The 13,347-nt window shown below is 41.7% G+C and overlaps 1 protein-coding gene and 1 long non-coding RNA gene across 3 annotated transcripts in view; one reads left to right on the plus strand and one right to left on the minus strand.

Moving 5' to 3' along the window:
• Nucleotides 1–10,219, plus strand: part of LOC125451011 (uncharacterized) — a 47,549-nt gene extending 37,330 nt beyond the window's left edge. Inside the window, exons 3-4 of the long non-coding RNA XR_007247194.2 lie at nt 810–912; nt 9,675–10,219. This is a non-coding gene — a long non-coding RNA (uncharacterized LOC125451011). The remainder of the gene's footprint in view (nt 1–809; nt 913–9,674) is intronic.
• Nucleotides 1–13,347, minus strand: part of svep1 (sushi, von Willebrand factor type A, EGF and pentraxin domain containing 1) — a 225,117-nt gene that overhangs the window by 53,628 nt on the left and 158,142 nt on the right. For both annotated transcript variants that reach the window (XM_048527619.2, XM_048527618.2), the window contains exons 34-37: nt 10,027–10,111; nt 7,871–8,062; nt 7,338–7,505; nt 2,398–3,070 (exon numbers count right to left, since the gene is read on the minus strand). In XM_048527619.2, coding sequence (XP_048383576.1) covers nt 2,398–3,070; nt 7,338–7,505; nt 7,871–8,062; nt 10,027–10,111 — 1,118 coding nt within the window. The remainder of the gene's footprint in view (nt 1–2,397; nt 3,071–7,337; nt 7,506–7,870; nt 8,063–10,026; nt 10,112–13,347) is intronic.

Raw genomic sequence — 13,347 nt, forward strand, 5'->3', positions numbered from 1 at the left:
TGGTAAATGCAAGGTTACGGGGATAGGATTGGGGTAGTGGGATGCTCTTTGGAGAATCAGTGCAAACCAAATAGCCTCGACTTGAATTGTAGAGATTCTACAATAAATATTGAAGTATTTGAATGTTGAAGATATATCATGGGTGAAATGTACAGAAATACACAAGTAAAATGAACCCTTGATGAATACATTACCAAATCTATTTACAAAATTTTGCCAAAAATGATTAAATCTGTCAATCTCTTTTCAATTCATCAGGGACTATGAAAAACTTAACCTTTTTGTCATAATGCGTTATTTAATGTTCAACCATGAGCACTGTAACTGGAATTTTTAATGAAGCTTTAGTTCTATAAGATTCAAAATTATTGCTGAGATTATCAACATGATTCACTGTATATGGGAGCTTTCTATGCATAGTTGGACTGCTGTGGCTTCCACATGACAATTGTGCATACAGCTCATTAAACACTTTTGATTATCCTGAGATAGTCAAAGATACTGTATAAATGCAAGTCTTTATTTCCTTAGGGTAAAGGATGAAGGGGTGTAGGTGTCAAAGAGGTGGCCACAATTGAATGAGATTGTGACTCATCTATTTCTGAACATTATCCATCAGTTTTGGCTTCATATCTTTTTATCTTTTATGTTTAGCAGAATTTGATAAGTTGATTATAATTATTAATTGAGCGAGCGCCTTTCTATAATTTGTGGGAGAGAGTGGCTAAAATTTGCTTGTAGAAGCATATTTCAACCTTACTCCTAGTGCCTGCATGTGATTTTTCTTTTCTTATTTATTCTTTCTACAGGATGTGTGTGGTGCTGCAAGGTCAGTGTTTGTCATCCATTCCTTATTCTCCTCGTCCTATGAAATCTGCCATCATGTGTCAAAAGACTCTTTTTAACTAACCGGTAAAACTGCTTTTATAATCCTAAAACAAAACAATTCATCCCTTAACTCTCACTGGTAAGGGATGCAAGTCTAGTTTGTGAATTGTTGCCTTATATGGTTTCTCCTAGTGAGACAGTCAGAGTTACGTATAAAAGGGACTGAAGAAATAGGAATAGGAGTAGGCCTTTCAGCCCCTCAGGGTCTGCTCCACTATTTATCAATATCGCCATCGATGTTCTAGCTCAATTTTATCTTTCTGCACTATCCTCCATGTCCCTTAAGTATTGTGGTAGAAAGGGGAAGACGACGATGATGGTCCAGTTAGAGTGGAAATGGGAGCTGGCTCAAGTGGGTCACAAACACTGGCATGGACTTGCTGGGTCAAATCATTTCTGCTGTGCCATATATCTTGAGTATATTTATCAGGCTCTGTTTTGAATATATTCAATGGCTGAGCATTGACAGGTCTCTGAGTTAGGGTTGGATTAGGGTGGGAGAAAATTCCAAACATTTGATTGGAGAACGTTCTCCTCTTGGTCCAAAATGGCTGGCCGCTTATTCTGAGGCTGTGGTCCTGTGTTCTAGAGTGACCAGCTAAGGGAAAAATTCTTTAGCATTTGTACTATCAAGCCCATGATGTAATGAATACGTTTCCATTAGATAACCCCTCATTTTTCTGAACTCCCAGAAATACAGGCCTACCTACTCAATCTGTTCTCATAGAGTAATCCCTTCATTCCAGGAATCAGTGCAGTGAAGCTTTGTTGTGGTCTCTCTAGGGCAATTATGCCCCTCTTTCAGTAGGGAAACCAAAGCTGCATACAGTAGTCCAGCTGTAGTCTCATTAAAGCCCTGAACAACTGTAGAAAGAATTCTTTACTCCTGCATTCAGCCCCTTGAGTATTGTGTTCAGTTTAGTCTTCTAGTCTGAGCAAGGACGCTGTTGCTACGTCCTGTGAAGGTTCACAAGGCTGATTCCTGGGATGGCAGGAATAACATATGAAGAAAGATTGGATCGACTGGGCTTCTACTCACTGGAATTTAGAAGAATGGTTGGGGGTGAGGGCTGAGGGTGTGGGAGTGGAATTTCATAGAAACATATAAAATGAGACTGGATAGGTTAGATGCAAGAACAATGTTCCCAATGTTAGAGAATTCCAGAACCAGGGCTCACAGTCTAAGAATAAGAGGTAAGCCACTTTGGGCTGAGATGAGGGAGAACTTCTTCACTCAGAGAGTTGTGAACCTGTGGAATTCTCTACTGATGAAGGCTTGTTGGGGTCAGTCTGATAGATATATTCAAGAGGGAGCTGGACATGGCCCTCGCGGCTAAAGGGATCAAGGGGTAAGGAGAGAAGGTGGGAGTGGGATACTGAAACTGCAGGATCAGCCATGGTCATATAGACTGGTGGTGCAGGCTCAGAGGGCTGAATGGCCTGCTTCTGCCGCTATTTTCTATGTTTCTGCGTTCCTCTACCAAAGGAATGAGCTTACTGATTACTTACCTCGATGTTGCCATTTGCAACACGAGGGGGAGCTCCACATGACACAGGCTGGCAACTGGGCAGCTGCCCGCTCCATTCTCCATCGGCCTGGCACATCCTTTTCTTATCGCCTTTAACATAGAAGCCGGTGTTACAAGTGTAGGCCACAATGGCCCCGAAGCTATAGTTGTGCCCTCTGACATGACCCCGCTCAATGATCTGAGGCTCTCCGCAGCGCACGGGGATGCACTGTATGCTGAATGGTGATGGATTCCATTCACCCCCCCGGATACACTCAATGGAGGCCGAGGTGTTCAGCACAAAGCCTTCTGCACATTTATAAGTGACCTGAGAGCCGGCTGTGAATTTCTCCTTGCCGATGGTCTCCAGGATGGCGTAGGGTGCAAACGGTGGCTTCTTGCAGAAGTCTGCCACGCAGTAAGGTGCAGCCTGTCCTTCAGGGGGCACCCAGGCTCCTTGGGAATTGCAGACCAAATGTGAGTTGCCCGAGATGCTGTACCCGTCCATGCAATAATAGATGGCAATGTCCCCATACAGCTGGTGGCCTGTTTCGGGGAGGGCATGATCAATGTTTGGAGCTGGTCCACATGACACAGGAACACACTGTGTGGTACTCAAGCTCCACTCTCCACTGGCCAGGCACTCCTTACTCTCTGAACCTATCAATGTATACCTGGAGGGAGAGAAGGGAGATCATAAAATAGGTTATACTGGATGCTGGAATCAATATGGTATCACTACAAGTATAAGACCAATTTGCATTCACATAGCGCCATTAATATTCCAAGTAAAACATCTTGAGGTACGTCACAGGAGTGTTATCAAATCAACTGTTTCTGTTTTTTTTCCATACCCTTTGATCCTGTTAGCCCTGGGACCTTTGTTTAACTCCTTTTTGGAAACATTCAATGTTGTGGCTTCAACTGCTTTCTGTGGATCACACTCTCTGGGTGAAGAAATTTCTCCTCACCTCGGTCCTAAATGGCCCACTCCATATCCTTAGACTGTGAACCCTGTTTACTGTGAACCCCACTCACCATGAACATCTTCCGTTTGTTTACCCTATCTAGTCCTGCTAGAATTTTACAGGTTTCTATTCTTCCACATTCCAGTGTATATAGCCTTAACAAACCCAGTCTCTCTTCATACATCAGTCCTGTCATCCCAGGAATCAGTCTGGTTAACATTTTTTGCATTCCATCCATAGCCAGGACATCCTTCCTCAGATAAGAACGCCAAAAATGCTCACAATACTCCAGGTGTGATATCACCAAAGCTCTGTACAACTACAGCCACACATCCCTGCTCTTGTACTCGAACAATTTCACTACAAAAGCCAATGTACCATTTGCCTTCTTTACCACCTGCTGCACTTACATGGTTACTTTAGGTGACCAGTGTATAAGGACAACCAGGTCTTGATCCTTCTTTCTCAAGCTATCAATGTTCAGATGATATTCTATCTTTTTTTTGCTGACAAAGTGGTTAACCTCATATTTTTCCACATTATACTTCATCTGCCAAGCAGTTGCCCACTCAAATCACATGAAGTTTCTCTGCATCCTCTTTACAGTTCATCCACCCACCTAACTTTGCGTTGTTTGCAAACTAGAAGATATTACATTTAGTTCCCTCAATTAAATCATGAATATATTTGTGAATAGCTACAGCCTAATCACTGATCCCTGTGGTATGCCACCAGTCATTGCCTGTCACTCAGAAAATGACCTGTTTCTTCCTCCTCTTAGTTTCCTGTCTGCCAGCCAGTTCTTTACCCATTTCAGTACAGCACCCCCAGTTGAATGCGCTTTAACTTTATCTGCTAACCTTTTGTGTGGGGCCTCATCCTCCCTCTAATCTGTGCCTGTGTTCACACTAGGAACCTATTGGATGAGGGCACTGGTTGAGGTTCTTCCAGTGCTAAATTCTGGATCGTAATACCTACCTTAGTTACAGTCACACCACCTCCCCTGACCACAGATTAAAATTATTATAATTAATGAAAAGAATGCATTACAGTACTATATGTTTCGAACATCAGACGACTGTCTGTGTGGAGTTTGCACGTTCTCCCTGTGTCTGCATGGGTTTCCACCGGGGGCTCCGGTTTCCTCCCACAGTCCAAAGACGTGCAGGCTATATGGATTGGCCATGCTAAGTTGCCCTTAGTGTTCAGTGATGTGCAAACTAGGAGGTTTTAGCCATGGTAAACCTGAGCTGACAGGAATAGCTTGAGGTTGGGGGGGGTGGTGGCGTGGGTCTGGGTGGGATACAATGTGGAAGACCAATGCAGACTTGATGGGCTGAACGGCCTATACCTGCAATTTAGGAATTCTATGATGTTAATTACTATCCCCTGAAACACGTCGTCCAGGTATCTCTCCGTCTCCCTGATGCGCTGCAGTGTTTACAGCTGACACTTCAGCTCATTTGCTCTCCTCCAGTGGCCAACACTTACAGCTGATGTGATCACCATGAAGCACATTAACATTCACAGGCTCTCTCTCCCTGTCAGCTAGAGGCCGCTGCTTTGCCTCTCGCCTATGCCTCTAATTGCACCCAGATTGGGATAACTGGAGCCCCCTTCCCTAACCCAGCGTACAGGTCACTCAGTTTCCCATCAGAACTAACCACCACTCTCTTGCCCAATGGGTGAGTCAGGTGATTGGAAATGTGGTAGGCAGAAGTCAATAAGTGGCTACTGGTTGACCCTTTCACTGTCTTAATTGCTGGTGAGTTAAAGAAGTCCCCAAAGTCTTTTTCTATTGGTCTCCACAGGCAGCGGGTGCCACTCCACTGGCAGGATCTGCTGCAAAACCATTCCTCATTTGGGAGGCACTCTAATTGGCTGCCTCTGTGCAATAGAAGCCATCCAGTCATGAGCCCGAACCTGAGAAAGTGTGTGCGGCTCCCCCATGTCCCGGGTCCCCTCACCTCCAACCTTATTTCCACAGGTTGTGGAAAATCCAGCTGAATGCATTTGTCAGCACTGCATCTAATGCCTGAACTCTGTTCATCTCCATAGCTGGAGCATGATCAGCTGAGTTGCTAACTGTGTTTATTTCAAAGCCAACCTTTGTCTATGATTCTTTATAAATTTATGCCTTATGAGAAGACCACAGAAACCTTTGTTCTGATATAATTACGCTTTCAGAATATCGGATGTAACTAGGCCATTCAGTCTTCCGAGTCTGCTCTGCCATCCAGTGAGGTTATGCTTAATCTGATAATCTTCCAGTTTACTTTCCTGCCTTTTCCCCATTTTCTTGGCTCCCTTACCGATCAAAAATCTGTCTCAGCCTTGAAGAAGTCTCAATGACCCAATCTCTATATACCCCTCTTGAGGTAAAGAATTTCACAGATTAGCAATATTCCTACCATATATGTACAATATATTGAGACAATTATCCAAACTTTATATATGGCCCAATTACTTGCACAGTAACCACTGAAGCCAAAGAATAACAATGATTGAAATATGTTTTATCAGTTAAAACAAAGAAAATGGGAATCATTTCTTCGCTAAAATTCCTGGATTAGTCCATGTTTTGGGGGGTCTTAGTGATTTAAATGAGTACAAATTGTGTACTCATGGTTTAGGTTTGCCGGACTATAGGAGGATGAGTGGTTGATCAGATTGAGATGTATAAAATTTTAAAATATTCACCAGGGTAAGTACTGAGAAATGATTTCTGACGTTAATGAAATCTAGAGCAATGGGGCAGAACCTTAGAAACAGGTCATTTCAGAGGGGAGTCAGGAAGCACATCTTCGCAGAAAGGATACTGGAAAACTTCTCTCCTCTAAGAACAATGCTATGGCTGACTGGGAGCTTTGAAGATCAACAGATTTTATAATGGGAAGTTTTACATCAGATATATGACTCAGAAGCAGACCATTCAGCTCCTAGTCGATGCTGTGATCTAAAATCCACACGCAAGCCATGTTCTATAAGACCATAAGACATAGGAGTGGAAGTAAGGCCATTCGGCCCATCAAATCCACTCCACCATTTAAATCATGGCTTGTGGGCATTTCAACACCACTTCCCTGCACTCTCCCCATAGCCCTTGATTCCTTTTGAGATCAAGAATTTGTCAATCTCTGCCTTGAAGGCATCCAACGTCCCGGCCTCCAGTGCACTCTGCGGCAATGAATTTCACAAGCCCACCACTCTCTGGCTGAAGAACTGTTGTCTCATTTCAGTTTTAAATTTACCCCCTCCAATTTTAAGGCTGTGCCCACAGGTCCTAGTCTCCCCGCCTAACGGAAACAACTTCCTAGTACCCACCCCTTCTAAACCATACATTAACTTGTAAGTTTCTATTAGATCTCCCCTCAACCTTCTAAACTCTAATGAGTACAATCCCAGGGTCCTTAGCCGTTCATCATACGTTAAAGTCTACCAATTTAAGTCTACCAATGTAACTCCTTCCCCCTCCATATCCTTTTCCCTATACACTTGTCAGGCTCCCTTTAAACTGTGCTATTCAGCACAACCACTCTCGTGCTCGCAAGATGCACATTCTCTCTGCTCTTTGTGGAAAGCAATTTCTTCTAATTTTCCTATTGGATATCTTGATGACCATCTATTGATAGTATCTAGTTCTGGCCTTCTCCACAACAGGGAAGATTCTCTTTGTTTCCATTGTATCAAAACTTTTGTAATGTCAAAAACCTTTAAGCCATCCTTCAAGTCCACTTCTCTCAAGAGAAAAGGAACCTGGCCTGTCAATCCTTTCCTCAGATTTATCTGTCTTGGAATGTCAAAAGGTATGCCTCAGAGGCAACTGGATTAAGTTGAGGTTACAGAGCAACCACAACCGAAATTAGTAGTGAAACAAGCTCACAGAGTAGAACAAATGCATCCTGTTCCCAGCTGCTAAATTTCCAATTTGGAACAAGGTCATTTTTAAAAATGATTTAAGAAAAGATCTTACCCTTCCTTGCAGCCATAGGAAATTGAGCTTCCAAAGGTGAAGTTATTTCCGATAATGAAAGCATTGGGAAGTGTTGGTGGAACCCCACAGGAAATGATCTCACACACCGGTGCGGTGCCATTCCATTGGCCGGTGCTGTTACAGGTTAGTATCGATGGTCCCTGCAATCTTCAGTGAGTCAAAAAGAGGTTAAAAGGAGCTGCAAGTGCACCTTATCAGATTGTCAGATTCGTATGATAACTTAGATTTATACAGTGCCTTAGCATTATGAAACACACCAATGTGTTTAATAGGAGAGTAATAAAACAATATTTGACACCATGCACCATTAAGGAGCATTCAAAAGATAATCAAAAGCTTGCTTAAGAGATTAAAGGAGGAGAGAGATAGCAGGACTGAGATGTTGAGGTATTTAAAATCTGGAATATTCAAGATGCCAAAATTGGAGTAGTACAGATATCTGGGAGATCACAATACTGCATCAAAACCATGGAAAGAAATAAGTTTACTACTCACTCTAAGGGTTAACTTACTGATAGCCACTGTCACAGGTGTATGTAACTGTAGAAAGGTACGTAATCCCGTTCAAATCGTATCTACCACTGTCAGTATCCTGTGGGGTAGGGCACATCAGAGGTTCACAAGTAGGTGTTTCATGACTCCAACTACCATTTGCTAAACAAGAGATTTCTGCTGCTCCAGACAACACATATCCCTTATTGCAACTATAAAAAGGAAGAAAAGTCGCATTTATTCTTTGTGTAAGAAAGGATAGATAAATAAAAAGAATTTTTGGCAAACTTTCAATGGAATTACATTGAATTTTAAAGCATAGAAACAGGCCATTTGAACCAATGGATCTATTTCAATGTTTAAAATCCATATTACTCTCTTCCAGTCTCTCCTCAACTCAGCCTATTGGCATATCCTTCTGTTTCCCTTTATCTGTTTATCAAACTTCCCCTTAAATACATCAATGCTACGCACCTCAACAATTCCTTGTGATATTTCTTCTGTTGAGCAAATAAGCTCAAATAAGAGAACATTTTAACTATTACAGTGTGATCTATCAATGTCTGAAAAGCTTCAACACAGGTTACTTGGCTGATGTCACCTTTCCGTAATCACATTAATATGTGAGAATCAACAATGCAAATAATAAATGTCAGAAAAAATATAAACCACACCACTGAGGGAGGGAATTGATAATCAGACAAATTGATTGTGTGAGACCTCAGAAGAAAAGAATATTTAATTTATGATAATTCTGATGTTAGATGCTGTGAAGATTCTGCATTGGCCCAGACACGTGCAGTCAAATGGAATCCAGCATCGAAATGCAGAGACTCCAGGGAGATATAACAAAGAGTTACTGAGGCTTGGACTTATGGAGAACATAGTCCCCACTGCCATCACCCCCTTCTGCCGAGTTTGCTCACAGCGAGCTCAGGCAACGCCAGATATGGGAGCAGCACGGTGACTGACAGGGGCATGGGTTCGATTCTTTGGGCAACTGTGTGTGTGGAGTTTGCACATTCTCTCCATGTCTGTGTGCGTTTCTGCCGGGCGCTCCAGATCCCTCCTACAAATCAAAGATGTGCAGGTTAGGTGGATTGGCCATGCTAAATCACTCGTAGCGTCCAGGGATGCGCAGGGTAGATGGATTTGCCATGAGAAATGCAGGATCATAAGCTTGGTCTTCAGAGGTTTCAGTGTAAACTCAATAGGCCAAATGGCCTGCTTCCACACTGCAGGGACTCCATGACTCTATGTGCAGCCATTTGCTTCTGTTGATCGGAGTGCATTTTGGCTCACGTTACCAGTAAATGCTGATCTGGGCCACAACTGTACAAATTTGGGCAAGGGGTGGCAAGTTTGGTTGAGCTTGAATGTGGTGATACCAGAAAGGAATGACCTACTGATCTATTTGACACTCAAGTCCATAAGTGAATAATGGCCTCTTGCATGAGCGTTGTTTTCTAGTTCTGGCCCCAACAAGGGGCTATCAACTTGAACTCAGTACAATGAGAAAATTAGTGGGAAACAAACTAAAAAGAGCACCGCATTGCCATGTTATGACTTAAACTAGATGTGGGAAAGGGACATTCTGACTCAGGTTCTTGTGCAGTTTTGGAGTGGATCTCGGGCTGAGCCTATACCTCAATGTAAGGAGATTGGGATCTATTGGCCCTATTCCCACGATCCAGCAGGGCAGGCAAGCTTCCGATATGAAACTCCTGGGACATAAACGGTTATATATTCAGCCAGGGACATTTAGAATGAGAACTGCATGATCTGTTAAAGCTGGATTTTTAAAATTTACTCTTCTCTTTATAGGAGGCTCCAATCTGACACTGACCTCAGATTTAATGCTAATATATCAGTGATAGCACCATCGCTGGCATTTTGTGTTGCTTCTGACCCAATGGAAGGAAGGTGATGCAATCAAAAATGATTGAATGGGGGACTCTACGCAGTGGAACTCCTGCAATGATCCTAGGATTGTGATGATTGACTTCCAACAACCACAACCATTTTCCTTTATGTTTGGCATGACTGCAATTAGTGGAGAGTTCTCTGACACCTCCTTCCACCAATTCCCATTGACTTCAACTTTATGAGGTTGTGAGGAAAGTGTCAAGGAGGTATGGAAGAAAAAGGAAACCCTTTTTAAAAGATCTTTTAGTACCTGTACACCACCTTTCCACCAAAGGTGAAGTCAGTCCCTTCAGTTGTACCATTTGTTGGAATACCAGGTACCCCACAGGAGCGTGCTAGGAAGAGAAAAGTCACATTACCATAAATAAATGACGATATAAAATGATAAAGCTAAAACTCGAGTGTGTGATATGGATACAACTGTGCTCACAGCAGAAAAACAAACAGGGATGATTGATGGTCTTCACTGAGGATGTGAAATGAGGGACTGTAAGTTGGCAGCTCCCCTTACAACTCTTTCCTGCGGACTTCAATGGAAAGTTAATCATGCAGGGAATAAAACTCATCTCAATTCGCTATTGTCTTTTCTATAATTTCAATGAAAATCAAATTCCCTCAAAGCCCTCGCCATACAATTTATTCAGGAAGCATCCATCTTTAGTCCAAACTCAAAACAGGCCCCACCAAGCAAACATACTGAGTTAATTTGTTATGATTTTCCAGAATATGTTTGGTTCAGGAATTATTTTTCATTACACAACTCATGATTTTGATATTCTTTCTTGTGGCATTAATACTGATACTACACTGAGGGCAAAAGCTGTGGTATCAGCTCAAAAGATGTGAGATTCTTGGTACAGACTGATGAACAGCATTAGTTCAGTCCACAAGCATAATATTGAGCTTCCACTCACTTGCTACTTTAGTTCTCTGTACCAACTCTGACCTCTCTATTCTTGGCCTCCTATGCAACTCCAACGATGTTCAATATAAGCTCAAAGAACAAACCTCAGTATGTCACTCAGCAGTTAATAGCCTTCTCGAGTCACCATTGAGTTTAATCAGAGTTTATTCAAAACAGAAAATGTTGGAAATATTCAGACAGGCAGGCAACATCACTGCAGACAGAAAGCAAGATCATATTTGAGGTAAGTTATCTTTAAACAGTACGGTTATTATGAAAGATCATTGACATGAAGAATTGATTAACTCTGTCCTTTGTTATGAGCAGGCCCCCAGGTAAGAAGCCCCAATTTATTTCAGTTTCAGACAGGATACTCCAAATTGTCAAGCTCCCAGGTGAGGAGGAATGATCTGGCTTGCCTTTTATATTCATCCATCCCCTCCGTTGGTCAAAACAGGCTTGATTTAAAAACAAATCCTCTCTTGTGGATACCTCACTCCAAGATCCATGAGATGTGCGAAAAAAATCAAAATGTTATCATATAATAATAATTAATGGAACAGAATAGAACTAAATCATAATGCTTATTAGATTGCTGACACAGACATAGTGGGGCACCATAATACCACAGAGATTAAACATATCTCTTGCCCACATTGCTGTCTCTTTTTCCCTCATGCTCAGAGTTTGAAAGATTTGGCGATGTACAGTCTAGGTGGTAGTATATTTCTCCCATTGAAGCTTTCTCAACACCTTGAAGTACAATATTCTAGGGTTCCTCTCCAGACATCACTGTATTTAATCCAGAGTGAGATTTTGGCAGTATTTCCAAAATTTTCTTTTCTTGATTTCAATTAGTATTTTGTTACCACGTTTGCATAGTCAAGCAGCCATAGATGCTGCAATAAAAGCTCCAATCACTATGGAGACTTAGAATCAAACCAAATACTGCCAGACTTTCTGCCTGGGCTTATTTTAACCGTCCTTCAAAAATGGCAGTTAATGCTATTCATTCATCAATGTGAACCCTAAGGTACTGCATATGCAACAGTGTTAAATTTTAAGCACGATCTCATTGAATGACAGCGGTATATTTAAACAGCTAAATGAGTTCAGTCTGTTTCTACACCCAAAGTGTTTAACTTTGATTTTACATCATAGTCAATATATTCAATGTTTTCTTGGATATTCGGTTCCAGAACCATCTCCTGTTTCCACATTTCTCAATTGACTTACCTTTTTTTTGCCTTACACCATTATGTTCTATCAGGTCACAGAGTTCTTCCTTTGGCTCTTGCTCTTTTATCTCTGGCTCTAAATTTACTTAAAATCGTAAAACCCATGGTATGGATGGAAGCCATTTGTTCCATCGTGCCTGTGCTGGCTCGCATATCCTTACTTTTAAATCATCAACCGGTACGGCCTTTATTCTCAAAATCTTGTTCAACTCCCTTGTAAAAGTACTCATGAAATCAACTTGCACTACCATTTCAGATAAGTAATAGCCTGGATCCTGACTGTTTTGTCGGTGAAACATTGCTAATCTCCCCATTCAAGTCCAGTGATTTTAAATCAATGATACCTACTTACTGACCTACTTGTAAATTGTAAAATTTACTCTATACTTACTCCATTAAAGCAACTCAGCAAACTTTACAACTCTATCAGCCCACCTTTTGCTCTTCCTTGCTCCACACAACAGTTTCAGTTTCCAACAGCTAAAAAATCAATCCTCAACAGCTATCTTCCTTTTCTGATGCAGGCTCATTGACTGAAACCTGAAATCTATTGCACTCTCCACAGTATGGCCTAACCTGCTCAGCTTTTTCAACTTTTTCTATTTTTATACCCTATGCATGGAGCCTAGCTGAAACTGCCCAGGGCTAAACTCTACACAGATGCTGTTAAACTGCATTAATGGATCGCTTTCCCCAAATGTTTGGAGTTTACTGGGACCAAAGTCCATTCACTCTAAACAAGCAAATTAAAACCAGAAATGTGTTAAAGGTGCCCAAATAAAATTCCTGTAAACTTTGAAACCGGGTATTGATGGAGCCCTGCAAATAGGCTCCACTTAAGCTCAAAATAAAGTGTTATGCAATAATCAAATTCGTACATGATCTGGAATCTGTTTCTTGAAGAGCGTTTGGAAGTCAATTCAGTTTCTACTTTCAAAAGTTTAAATACATCAACAGAACATGGTTTAAGGAAGAGCGATGAGAATGCTCCTTCAGTGCTAGTGAGAGTTTCAGATGAGATTTTGTCCTCTGGAGGGGATTTGAAGCCAAAATCTGCAGAGCAAGAACGTCCCCCACATAGTCAGAGCTGACAGTACATTGCATCTGGATGGGTACATGAATGGGAAGCATTTAGAGGGATATGGGCCAAATGGTAACAAATGGGACTAGATCAATTTAGGAGATCTGGTCAGCGGGGACGAGTTGAACCGAAAGGTCTCTTTCCATGATGAATAACTCTATGATTCTAACGCATCACAAGAGTGTGTTTCCCACCGTCACTTCATTTGCTGTTCCTCAATTGATGCTGGTAAAGTTCCCAGATTCTATTTACTTATACATTTTTTAACTTACTCCTTGTCCTCTCTTGGAACTTGGTCTTTAGGAAACTTTTCTTTAAATGTTTATCAATTCATGCTGCTGTTGGTGT

Source organism: Stegostoma tigrinum, chromosome 3 (assembly GCF_030684315.1).
Source record: "Stegostoma tigrinum isolate sSteTig4 chromosome 3, sSteTig4.hap1, whole genome shotgun sequence".
Lineage (NCBI taxonomy): Eukaryota > Metazoa > Chordata > Chondrichthyes > Orectolobiformes > Stegostomatidae > Stegostoma > Stegostoma tigrinum.